Source organism: Carassius carassius, chromosome 47, assembly GCF_963082965.1.
Source record: "Carassius carassius chromosome 47, fCarCar2.1, whole genome shotgun sequence".
Lineage (NCBI taxonomy): Eukaryota > Metazoa > Chordata > Actinopteri > Cypriniformes > Cyprinidae > Carassius > Carassius carassius.
In genome coordinates, this window is record NC_081801.1 from 12,437,286 (window position 1) to 12,451,128 (window position 13,843).

General features: G+C 40.5%; 1 protein-coding gene across 6 annotated transcripts in view; it reads right to left on the reverse strand.

The window, feature by feature from the left end:
* Nucleotides 1–9,889, reverse strand: part of LOC132130919 (neural cell adhesion molecule 1-like) — a 236,680-nt gene extending 226,791 nt beyond the window's left edge. For 3 of the 6 annotated variants that reach the window (XM_059542794.1, XM_059542795.1, XM_059542797.1), the window contains exon 1: nt 9,646–9,888. In XM_059542794.1, the coding sequence (XP_059398777.1) occupies nt 9,646–9,697 (52 nt within the window). In that variant the 5' untranslated portion in view covers nt 9,698–9,888. Of the gene's footprint in view, nt 1–9,645 lie in introns of all 6 variants that reach the window. The other 3 variants (XM_059542793.1, XM_059542796.1, XM_059542798.1) reach the window with 3 other exon arrangements.
* Nucleotides 9,890–13,843: the final 3,954 nt, after the last annotated feature.

Consider the following 13,843-nt stretch of genomic DNA (forward strand, 5'->3'; position numbering starts at 1 on the left):
TACTTGGAGAAAGCCAAGCATTAGCACTCCCATTCATCTCAATGGCAGTTTCTCGGCTAGCCCAGGCTCCCCTGGAAGTATGCGATTTGAAATCTGTCATCTTTGCTCATAGGCACTCAGTTCTGAGCACTTTACTTCTGTATGTAGTGTTTCAAAGATTTTCATTGAAAATTGCATGAACTCTCAAAACACCAAAGACCTTGATTATAACTGTACATGTAAATGTACTGACTGAATCAACCAAGGGTTTGAGTTTGAAGCATTAGTTTTTTGAGCAGTAACAAGTGGGCAGAGTGTTTGTAAGTCATCTAAAAACACTAACAGTCATTATTTTTTCCAATTCTGTTTGGTGCCAGAAATGGAACATTTTAACTTTCTACGAGACAGTAAGGCAAAGAGTAAGAGAGGCAGAGAGTTGAGTTTCTGGTTTAAATGTGGGGGGTGTAAGAGAGTGTTTACACTTCTCGAAGTTGCCTCTCAGCCTGCGACTTTAGGAGGCCCTTTTACTTGAATTAGGGGAAATCCTTTCAGAGATGGGTTGCAGGGATCGGGGGGTAGCTCTTCAGCATCACAAAACCAAACCAATTTCCCTCCTTTTTTCTCATTTCTTTTTTTCCCCTCCAACACTCTACAGGACGCCTTGAGAGCTTGCACAATGCAAATCAGTCTGAGCCCCCTTTCATAGAGTGATTAATCTGCATAGACGGCCCATCTTTATTAAACAGCACAAAATGGAAAACAACTGGAGAACATTTGGGACGATTGGATTTCAATCAGCTTGCACAAAATAATATTAATACATTGTTACAAGAAGGAGTCACAGTGTGAACAGTACAGCATGAAAGCATTAAAATGTTTTTATCTGGTGATCCATCCAGTGATCCTACAGCATGGGAGCACATCTCTCTACCAGATCACAATTGCTTTCAGCTCTGATCTGACACTTATGTTTTCACTGCCGTCAGTCTTAGTAAAGCAATACCATTATATAATTGACTCTCTAATAAGGCCATCCTTAAAAATATTCTTGTTTGCCGTAACCCGACCGACCCTGTCAATTTAGCACCGACTCAATTTTTTTTTTTTTTTTTTGCTTTTAGTCCGACCGACTTGCCGATTGTAAATTTGCGTTAAGACCGACCAATTATTTTCTTTACTCTTCAAACAACTAATACAAACGTAATAACATACTATTAATTATATTTAAGTAAGTATTGTAAAAATATAAATTGCCTTGGCCTACATACAAATGAAGGCTATCTTCTTTAATTAAAAAAATACCCTTGACGTCATCTGTGTTTACACGGATGTCACACTGTGGCCTGTGCGTTCGCTTCGTCTCCTCTCACTCACTGTCAGAGTCAACGGTTCACGCTTGGTAATGATGGCTGCAGCTGCAGTAAACTAAATGTTCGCGGTCACTGTTCAAAGTCATACGGGTTCAGGCACCATAATACATCTAAAAAAATTCATTAAAACAGCTCGACACCGCTTTAACTTGGCACAAAGTTCTGGAAAAACTGTGCCCAGATCTTTTCCCATCCCTTCTCCTCTCTAGTCTAAAACCGTGAACGTGTCGACTGTCACTTTATGTTCGAAAATCTATTGCACGAATCAAGCACGAATCAACCAACACAAGTTTCGAAAACGAAAATAAGAAAATGATTTTAACGACCTTTTCTCGGAGCGCGTCCAGGTTTTTTTTTTTTTTTTTTTTTTTGAACAGGCGTCACACACATAGACTGTATAAAAACAGGTCACACAGCAACTGCAGCTTCGGACAAACACGCATAACAGCAAATAATACTTTTACAACAGATATGTGAATTCAGCTGGTATTCAGTCTCATACAGTTTCGGGCTTGAATCGCCTAGGGCTGTCAAAATAGCTGAAAAAACTAAATTCAAAATTTTTACTTAAATATGATCAAAATTCGAATTGTATTGTATTCGAATTTTAAATGCATAATTTCAGTTAGGGTGAAGAAAAGCTTTTTGCTTCTCTTCTGAGGCTCAAGATAGCGCATCGAGCAAAATATTACTGCATGTTTATTCAAAGCATTAGAATACATGACTGTGAAAAAAACATATTTAAAATAATGTATATGAACCAATTATTATTAATTAAGTTGCTTAAAGAAACTATAAACAAAACAGCATCATGTATGCATGCATTGTTAAATAAATAAAAAGGGCGGAAAACCAGTCACACAGGATACATTTTTTTCATTTAAAAACATGAGATGCGCGAAATATGCGTTCTGTTTGAACGGCTCGGTTTCAGTTTGGATGTAAACAAGATCTTCTCCACATTGACTTTTTTTTTTTAAGTGGCTTCAACTGGATAGGCTAACATAACCTTATAATGCAATGACACATATATTGTCATCGCATCTCGTGCGCGTACACGAGGTGAAAGATGAGAAAGCAGAAAGAATACTGCGTGTCGAGCTCGTCTGCCTTTGAAAGTTGTGTAGACGCAGCTTCCTTAATGCACACCTAAAATTCATATGTGCATTCGAATGTGGATTTTTATTTTAAATTCGACGAATATTCAAAAAAATATTTTTTTTATAGCCTAAGAAAATCGCCTATACGATTTTTTTGTTGTTGTTGAAATTTAATCTTAAACACAGCCATGTTGAAGCCTGCAGTAAATGTTTTGCATTATGGCAGTCAACTCTGCTTATTGTTTTTCGAAAATGTTGCACTCCTGTTTGTCATTTTGCACGTAACTTCACGCCAATAAATCATCAGAAATATTGGTCTTTACCAATATATTGAATCTTTACATTCCTCCTGCCTGTTGTCCGTGGATTTACCTATATTTGGTGTTATTTGCCGTATAAAACTTTAGACATGCAAAATCGATTTTACAATCGATTCAATGAACACTCCTCACTCAAATCAAACAGGATTTTTTTCACAAAAGTGACAACCCAAGAAAGCAAAGTAAACGTTCTCTCATTTGTAGGTTGCATTGATACGTAGCGGTGGATGCAAGTAAAACAGTAGGCCTACCTCATTTTTTTCTCACCTGAAATTCATGCAATAAACATGTTTTTGACAAAGATTTAAATTTGTTTGTGATCTATATAGCCTGCATCAAAATGAGGTTTGCAATGATGCGCCCAAAGGATTGAAGACCCAGCCAGTGACGTCACGATATGCTAATTTGTTTACATTCATACCGACGTCATCACCATCACAAAAATTTACTCATTTTTTTTTACATTGAAACTTGAAAAAAAATACAGACCGACCTACCGACCCTTTTTTTTTTTAAATTACTGTTACTGCAAACCAAAATATTGTTAAGGATGGCCTAATTACCATTCTAAAAGTCTCTGAATCTCTCTTTTTTTGAGAGGAACGATTCAGAGGTGGACCCTTTACCAGTAGAGATAAAATATCTGGTTAATTTGAATGAGACTTTAAAGTTATGATAAATTTATTATCTTATAACACATAACTTTTCAGGACGCATACCTTCTCTGGGAAAAAATAAAATAAAAAAATGAACAGGAAAGGGCCTGTCATTCTCTTATGTTATTAGATTAGATTAAACTTTATTGTCACTGCACATGTAAGGTACAAGGCAACGAAATGCAGTTAGCATCTAACCAGAAGTGCAATAAGCAGTAAGTACAGAATATACAAGGTCTATAATATGTACAATAACTATACAGATAAGTATTATGGACATAATTTACAGATTTTAAATACTATAAGCATGATATACAGGTAGGTGTACTATGAACATACTATACAGATGGATTATGTAAAAGTGTTTGTACACTATAGGCAGAACTATGAACATATGAACATAATTTACACTAGTGCAATGGACAGTACAGTGCATAGAAAATATTTCAGTGTGCAAATGGATTACTCAGTGTTTCTGGATGAACAGACAGTAGTGCAAGTAATAACAAGTTTACTGTTTTTTGCTTGTTGTAAATAAATAAATAAATCAGTCAGAATTTATAGTGTCATAAGTCAAAATCTTTTGATTTAATTGTACAACAAACAAAAGCACTTATAATTGGTGAAATGCACCTGAAATACTGAGATTGTTATTAAATATAAAGAAAATCTAAAAAAAAAAATGTTACAATTCTAACATTTTTAATCAATTAAAAAATATTGAAGGACTTCAAACAAATTCAAACACCACAAAAACACCATACTTTTATGGTTAGATTACCATGCTAATATATAATAAAATATATAAAAATAACAATAATGATGAACTTTGAACTAGCCACAGACTAGATTTCCAGATGTTCACCATTTGGGAATTGTTCCATTATTCTCCTTCAAGTGTTAAAGGGGTCATTGGATGCCCATTTTCCTCAAGTTTATATGATTCTTTAGGGTGTTAATGAAAAGTCTGTAACATAGTTTGGTTAAAATTTCTCAATGGTAGTGTAAAAAACACCTTTTTTATCCTGTCAAAAACAGCTATTTTCAGAGCAAACCATTCTGTAGCATTTCTTTTAAATGTTAATGAGCTCTGCTGACCCCGCCCCTCTCTTCCAAGCCGCTCTCAGAGAGACTGTTTACTTTAGCCGCATTCATCATGAAACTTGCTAATTAGCACATTATTAGGAAAGGCAATTCATTAAAAACCTTAAACTCGCTTCTCCTGTTGAAGCTGAATCATGAATGATTTGCACAAACCTAGACGCATTTAGGTAGATCGGGGACACATTCCCTTCAGAAACAAATGTAATCCACTGCGTCTTCTGCAGCTCAGATGTCGGGAGTAAATGACGACTGCTTAGGGTGGCCATATGCGCTGTTCATATGGGACACGTCCCAGCCATGATTTTAATAATGCCTAAAATATCCAGGTTTTGGCTATTTGCACTGTGAAGGTTGATCATTGTGTAACATTCACGAGAGCTATAAAGAGCAGAGCAGACTGCTCCTTATGCTTTCGAATCACTTTCATGTGTTTGTTCGTTCGTTTGACTTGAAGCACTGTGACGCACTTTGTTTTTTTTTTGGATTTGTGCGCAGCGACGCTTCATGTCAATCGAACGAACAAACACATGCGCATGTTTGCATCGCTTTGAATCGTTACCTCTAGATCTCACCTTCTCACACGCAGCCCCACGATTGGTCGATTATGTACAATACCTGCATGTTATTGGTCAAACTGCTCTGGATGTTTTAGGCAATATTAAAATCCTGACCAGGACGTGTCCCGTATGAATGGCGCATGTGGCCACCCTACGACTGCTATGTTCATTATTACATCCAACAATATACACCTCAAGAGCCATTCTTGTCTACATCTGCTCCAGTGGTGAAACAATGGTGGACTGATGACAGCTCACTTAGGGCGAGTCTTAGGTAAGAAGCCAGTCCAGTCTGTGCTGAAACACCACTGTCAATCAAACTATCATGGGAGGGGCCTGTCTGTAAGATGTCACAAAGACAGGAATCTGAGATCGGCTCAATTTGAGAAAGAGGTAAAGATTTTAGTAGATAAAAAAAAAAAAAAAAAACGGGTGGATTTTTATCACTATAGGGTGGTGGTGTACACACACTGCCCACACACATTTCAGTTCAAATAACTTGTAAAAGTGCAGATAAAACTAATCTACTACTTTGCCCTCCTATTTAGATCAGGGACATGTACAGTAAAGCCCCCTAAGCTTCTTTTATATCTCTTTAAACTTCTTCAGAGGCTGGTATTTTAAGACTCCCCATTTGGCTCTTTGTACTTTTAATACAGTGAAGCACAGCCTGAAGAAAAGAAGTTACAGTATTTGTGATTGGCTATTTATCTGTATTCAGCACACACAAGCAGCTCTCTGTCGATATCAACATGTCAGCACCATACAACAGTATGTGCCTCTACTAGACTTGTGCCAGTATTCGGTAATGCGATATATTGCGGTGATTAGTATGCACGATATTGTTATCGTGGGCACTTCTAAATACCGTGAATAAATATACATTACAAATTATTCAGAATTTGGAATGCATTTTAAGAATATTATTCCCATCATCTGCTTAAAATGCACAACATCGCTGTATGCTGCTTGAAAGGGGCCTGCGCTGATGTAAACAAGCGGCTCATGAGAAGCACATGGAGGAACACGTGAGAGACGCGCTGAATGAAAGCACATTCAGTCTCTGACAGCAGATGGCGCTAAATGCAGCCCTTACCCTGTAAACATAAAAATAATCTTAAATAACCATTCAGATTTGTGTTTTCCCTATGGTGTTTATTACAGTGCCAACTACTGAAATATTTAGACTTAATAGGCTATTTATAATATAATAGGCTTCATTAGTTAACATAAACTGCCAATGAAAAAATTATTCTGAACATTCATTAATCTTAGGTATTCCAATATTTAATAACACATTGTTAAAATTGAAAGTTGCAACTGTGTTATTTAATGAGCTAACATGAACTAAGACTTAAGATTTTTTAACAAAGATTAATAACATCTATATCAAATGTAGCTATTGCTCATTGTTTAGCTGTGCATTTATTGAATGAGCACTATGCGATGTCCGAACTGATTACACTATATTTTATGTATTGCACTGTATTTTATGTAAAACCATTTCCTATTTTTTAAACTGTCTTAAATTCATTTTAAGTCCATTTTTAAATCATTTTCAAGTTCTTAAATTCTATGGTTTTTTTTGTGATTATTTTTCGTCATGACCTTTTTTTTTTTTTTACTTTTTTAATTACCATTGTGTATGAAATGTGCTATAAATAAACTTGCCTTGTCTTGAATGTTGATGCATTAACTTAGGTTAACTAATGAGGTCTTAGTGTAAAGTAATACCTGGGTATCAGTGATACCTTTGTGAAAGTGATACCTTTGCTGAAATTTCCGCGTCTTCATGGAGAGAGCACGTCATGGTTGCTTAGCAACGGCAGACATCCCAGGGGCGCATCTGCCCGAGCGCTTTGAAAAGAAGGAGAAAGCGGTGCGACTAGCGTTTTCAACGCGTTTTAGGCGCGATATGTGAACGGCCCCTAACGCGTGTTCGAAACCCGCGCCAACACAGACTTACTTTATTTTTTATTTTATCCTTACTTCAGTCGGTACGGGTGATCAAACCAATAACTTGTAATCTTTACAAGAATATCAGAATCATGCAATGAGCAAGTCTGCGTTTATTAGACACTTAATAATATCACATCAGTATGTACTTTTAGAAACGCCGAATCTGCTGCAGTCGTTCCATCACATCTGCAGCAGAGACCTGAACCAGGAAGTTGGTCACCAGATCGAAACCAGTTAAACCGTAACACCGGAGAGCGCCAGGATGTTTTCCTCTGAGGTGCTCGTGCATTGCAGTAGTGCTGCCGTGGTACACCATATCGGTTTTTCAAAGGGAACAAATAGACATTTTATTTGGCCTCTGTTTGAAGTATTCCCATACTTTTGATAACAGTGGTCTCTGTTTTTGTGATAGAATGCAACTTTCTCCATTCCCAGTATGCCATTACACGAGATGTAAACAGTGTGACGTCGTTGCAGCACTAGTTTAAACCCCCAAATAAAACTTAATATTATTTCAAGGCTTCACTCTGTCTTTTTATCTCTCAAATAGTGTACTTCACATACTTCCTCTTTTACGAATCCACATAGTGCTGATGCTCAAGTGCGAAACTGCCCCTAGACATTAAAAAGCTAGACATTACACATTAGCACATCTTACTAACACCTGTCACCTAATAATCAAAAAATATCCATATCAGGTCATACATAACTCCCAAATACTTTGATTGGATGAAGATAACATAAACTTTCAAAGATTTCATTGGACAATTACTTTAGTGAATGAACGCAAACACACTAGACACTCATGAAAAATTCACAAACTCCATCATTCTTTAAACAGGACACATGTATGAACTCACACAACTGCACTTTTTAACATCCTGCCCAAATTACACACAAATTAAGGACGCCTTCTGTAACCTGCCAAACACACCAGGACAAAATCTCCCGCACCTGCTTTGAGGAACCACAAACCTGCTCACACCAGCTGCGAGGTTTGTGAAGTCCTGCCATAACAAAAGGGCAACCAGTGGGACAGAACCACCAACTGGAAAATAACATCATCACTCTGCATCACGCATACAGATTACAACCACTAACGGCTATCACTGTACAAAACTACTCCATTTCACCAAGCACGACGTATGTGTAAATATAATATACAGTCTGAGTCCATTATATATCCATAATGTGCTTACAGTATATATATAAAGATACACAAATGCATACATATATATACATAGTAATATCTATATTACATATTAGTCTAAACCACTGCAGATGTGTGCATACAATATGCTGATCTCATTAACACCTATTAACAAAAACCTATTAACACATTTTAGACATCATTAAATGCTGTGTACATGGGTGCAAATATGCATGTATATAATGTTAATGCTTTCCCAATGTAAAGCTTCTGTTTTGCCATGAGAAAGAGAGGTGGGGGAGGATGGGAGGGGGAGGGCGAGAGAGGGGGTGACAGAAAATAATTCATTCCCGCCCAAGCCTTACTCTCTGATTGGATGGAAATGACCAACCATGCATTCGAATCATTTCAATAATCACACGAAACATTTTTGGAACAGTTCCATTTATCATTCTTATTTACGCATCGCCTTTTTAATTGGCTGTCTGATCTGCTAATAAACAGCCTGGATATTCATTATACATGCATGAGAAGGGTAACTTCAGTCTTTTAAGGGACAGTTCAGCCATATGCGCAGTTGCGCACACTCATGTTGTTCTTAAGCTTACTTTTGAGGGACTCAAAAGGAGAGGCAAAACGTTAGAGACAGACAACCTTAGTCACCGTTCACTTACATTGCATCTCTTTCCATACAACGAGAGTGAATAGTGACTGGGTCTATCACTTTGCCAACATCTCCTTCTAGAAGAAAGTCAGTCAAAGAGGTTCGAAATAAAATAAAGGTGAATAAATGAGGTTATTTTTCTTTTCTCGTTGAACTATTACAACTCAAACAGTCACAGTGATAAACTAATTCAAGGGTAATGCAAAGATGTTCCAGTCGCTCAACATGAGCGCTCTCAGCTGCGCCTCAGCACCGCCGTGACCATCCCCAGTATGAACACACGGATGTAAACACACACATGAAAAACACCCCACAATAAACTTTGGCTGGTTATTGTGACGGCTTAGCTGGTGATATGTTTACACAACACACCAGCTGGTTGTTTTTCTTTTCTCCCAACACCTCAAAGGAGCCAATGTGCAGTGATGTACACACAACCATAAACAACGAGATTTCGCGCTCTTACAATTTCAAGAATCACGGTTTGTTTTTACACCGGAATGCGAGACTTCATATCCCACCTAACTTGAGCCAGTTTGGGAACGTGTGCCAGTTTGGTAGGGTTGAAAATAACAGTTTGTTTTAACGAAACGGACGGCTAGATAATAGATATAAACCAATGCAGTTTGTAAAGCTGTATCACTGAATGAACGAGCTCGAGCCACCTCGCATCCTCAAGCGCGCTGTAACGTTAGCTGCTTCTATGCTGTGAAGCCAACGCGCCAGGACAAACAAGGATGCCAAAGGATACAGTAACACAGTGAAACTGATACAAGTGCATCTTACCTGCATAACCAAAGAAAAGCAATGCCCAAATGAGATCCCTTATCTGAAGCATTGCAATTTCTTCCAAAGGTATGCTCCGTGTAGAATAGGTAGAGTTGGTTCAGTTATTATCTTAAAGACGCCGATGCTTTGCCCGTTTCAGGTTGCTGTAATATCATGAATTGGTCCTCAGCCGTTGACACAGAATGCGCTCCGAGCAGCACAGCGAATGAGTGACAAGAGCCGCAGCACGCAAAACATGAATACATCCGCCAGCGCGAGAGTATATGGAGCGCTCTGGAGTTGCGGGGATAAACTAGTGCGCGCACTTTATTCAGTCTGGTGCCGCTGCAAATCACAAACAGCAGATGGTGTGCTCGGAAAATCTCGTCATGGACTACCGGGGTTATTCGGATTAGGAATTCTTATAAACTCGACAATGGTAACCGGTAACCAATTAAAAGGCGGGTGATGTTTTCTCTCACCAGGCTCATTATATGAGTATAAAGCGGATGTGTGCAGCATCGCAGTAATGACAGTCCTTTCACCTATTGCACGTACTTAAGCAAATGCAAGGAAATACAAACAGGTCAAACAAGTAGAATGCAACCTATTTTACTATATTACAATGGATTTAATTAACTACTTCATTTTTTTTCTTCATGGGAGTAATTGCGATAAATAGCAGGTGCTTACTTAATCTGTATCAAATGCCAAACAGAACCAAATGTTAAGGAATGGTTCTGACATCACTGCAATTATTTTTGTTTTCATTCTGATTTTTTACACACCCATATGACTTTCTTTAATACTTTTGTGGAGCACAAAATTGAATTTCAAAATATGAATTCTGAATTGAGCAAATAGTTTCCTGCCAGAAGAGTGTTAAAGAGATTAAAAGTGAATTATTTAAACAATTCATGAAATAGTCCAGTCCACAACAGAATGTGAAATATATTTTATTAAATCTATTTTATTCATTTTAATTGTAATTAAATTTAGATTTCAATACAGTTTATAGTTTTTAGTTTAGTTTTGCTTTGTTTTATTTTTAAAATATGTGAACCTAGAGACTCAACAATTTACTCACTTTAGGCTTCAGATCCCCTTTTGGTGATAGAGGTAAAAGGTTAGATAGATGGTTTGTGATTTACCAATGTCCTGGTTTTGTCCCATGAAAAGGTCAATAATAATAATTCCCTAATACAGGAGTTTCATGAGGAGAGTATTGCTTCAGACTTATCTCAATAATTTGTAGCTGAGTGTGAAACTGCACTCCATGAACTGTCAGAGGTTAGAGAAAAGACTCTTCCATCTCTGTTTTCAATCAAAATTCTACCCAGTGAGGTGAAAGCAATGCAAATTCTTCCACACGTTGCTACTCTACAGGATGAGCCTTTTAAGGATAGGATAGAGTACTTAAATTGCATCTCTGAATGCTGGAGAAAAGATACAAATGCATACGTAGTTAGACTCTTTCATCAGTGGGAGTGATGTGGAGGAAAACGGCAGCAATAGTTCACTGCTCTTCAGTGGAAATGTTTGTTTACATTTAAAACTTCAGAATGTCTTATTAAGGACAGTTTTGGGGAAAATAAACATTCTGTATATTTCTGTGTGATCTACAGCTCATCGGATAGATAGATAGATAGATAGATAGATAGATAGATAGATAGATAGATATGTGTAATGAGACATGGAACGATGGATCTATCAATTGATAGATTGAAATGTTGGATGGATGGATGGATGGATGGATGTATGGATGGACTGACAGATCAATAGACGTATAGATAAATATATATAAAACTGGATGGATAGACAGATAGCTAGATGGAGTGATAGTTCCTTTTCAGGAACTCGAGTTGCGTCGAAATGCTTTTGGGGAACGTCCCTGACGAGACCGACTCTGAATATCGTGTGCAATCAGTCCATCGGAAAGGCGTGACGTCACGGGCGGGGTGACGTAGCGGGGTGCTATAAAAGCACGTGCCATGCAGCTGGCTTCAGCTTCGAATCTATCAGCAAGCGCTCTGTGTGTGCATGTCAAAAGTCTGTCCTGTTGGTCCTATTTATTGTTGTCTGTCCCTTAGCTTAAAAAGATCGCTAAAACAGCTCAATATGCCTAAGCAAAAGCAAAAGACCAAACATTTGAAGGGCGATTCCAAGCCACGTTACAGATTGTGTGTTCCTCCCTGCCCTCGCTACATTACGAGCGGGGATACACACAGGCTGTGCATGGCTTGCCTGGGATCGAAGCATGCTGAGTCGGCTCTCGAGGGGGTCGACTGCCCGCATTGCGAACGTTTGCCAATGCGGACGATTCGATCCCGGAGGGCTCTCTTCGAGGAGGGAGCCTTCACCAGCGTTCCTCGCGGTGCTGGCCCCGCTTCTGCCGAGGCAGAGCGGCTGCTGCACTCGTGGGGTTCGCAGGTGGATCTGTCAGAAGTAATGGAGACGGGCCAGTCCTTATCTCCTTCCTCATCTGCCAGATCCGGCGCCCAAACCCTGGGTTCGGAAGCACGCTCGTCGTTTCTTCCTCCCAGGGTGAGGGATCAGCTCTTCACCTCTCGTCCTCCGAGGAGGTCGATGTGGAGACTGTTGCTGGGGATTCGCCACCCCTGTCGCCCCAGTATGAGGAGCTTTTGGAGGTGGTCACGCGTGCAGTAGATAAATTAAAAATCGACTGGCCTGCTGAGAAACAGACTGAGCCGCAGAGAAGCAAATTAGACGATGCTTTCTGCTGCCGAAGCAACCACCTCCACGTCGAAGCCTTCCGTATTTTCCCAATCTCCATGATGAGTTATCGAGATCGTGGAATCACCCGTATTCGACCCGCCTCTTTGGCCCTGATTCACTATATTATGGCAGCGTGATGGGGCTGGGAGAGCGTGGTTATAGAGCGATGCCACGGGTCGAACAGACGCTCCCGGGCTATCTGTCACCCAGTTTGGCCTCGTCTCTAAAGGCTCCGACATTGCCCACTAAGCCACTTCGAGTTACATCATCGCTAGTGGGCAAAGGTTATGTGGCAGCAGGTCAGGCTGGGGCGTGCCTTCATACTATGGCAGTCCTGCAAGCTTATCAGGCTGACCTGCTGAGAGATGTCGATGAGGGGGAGGGGATTAAGTCTGAAGATATTGAAGAACTCAGAAAGACCGCTGATCTCTCCCTCCGCACCACTAAGAGACCGCTCGCGCAATTGGGCGGTCTATGGCAGCCTTAGTGGCCGCGGAGAGGCATTTGTGGCTGACCCTGTCAGAAATTAAAGAACGAGACAGGGTCTGCCTCCTGGACGCCCCGCTTCAAGCCTCGGGCCTGTTCGGCGACACAGTTAATACTGTCGTTGACAGGTTCCAGGAGGCACACAAGCAGGCGGCGGCGTTCCAGAGTTTCCTCCCTCGTCGCTCTCGTGGTGCATCTGGGCGGGAGATGACCACGCCACATACCGGCTCCTCACACCGGGAAGCGCAAAAGCAGAGCGTCGCCACTCGTGCTCCCCCACGTCGGGACCGAGGGCAACGACGCTCTGAGTCGGGGGCTTCTAGGGCAAAAACCGATTTAAGATCTGTCATCGAAGCCCGGAAGTCCTCGACGAAAAGATCCTGATGCCAGGATCCAGAGGGTACCCTGCTGGGGTAGAGCGCGGTTCACCTCATTATACGGTGCCCGTCTCACCTCAGTACCCTCAGGAGGTCTGTCTGCCAACCCTGCCAGAGCTTCAGGGCGCAGCGGCCTCCAGCGAGCGCCACCCCCAGTTACTTCCGCCCGTGAGCGTAGCGGAGCTGGGATGCTCGCCGCCCCTTCGGGGGCCTCTTACACCAGAGGTCAGTCTCGAGAGACTGATTCCCTTAGTAGATTATTTAGCAGCGTGGAAGCTACTGCCAAATGTATCTCAATGGGTCCTGCGTACAATAGAAAGAGGCTATTGCATTCAGTTCGGTCATCCTCCACCGAAGTTCAACGGGGTTACACCGACTGTGGTCGGCCCCCAGCAGGCTCTGGTTATGGAACAAGAAGTGAATACCCTATTAAGGAAGGAGGCCATCGAGGTGGTCCCTCCTCTAGACAGGGAATCCGGATTTTACAGCTGGTATTTCATAGTTCCAAAGAAGGATGGGGGGTTGCGTCCGATCTTAGACTTACGTCTCCTGAACCGCTCAGTTATGTCACTGAAGTTCAAGATGCTCACTGTCAACCAGGTTGTAGCTCAAATCAG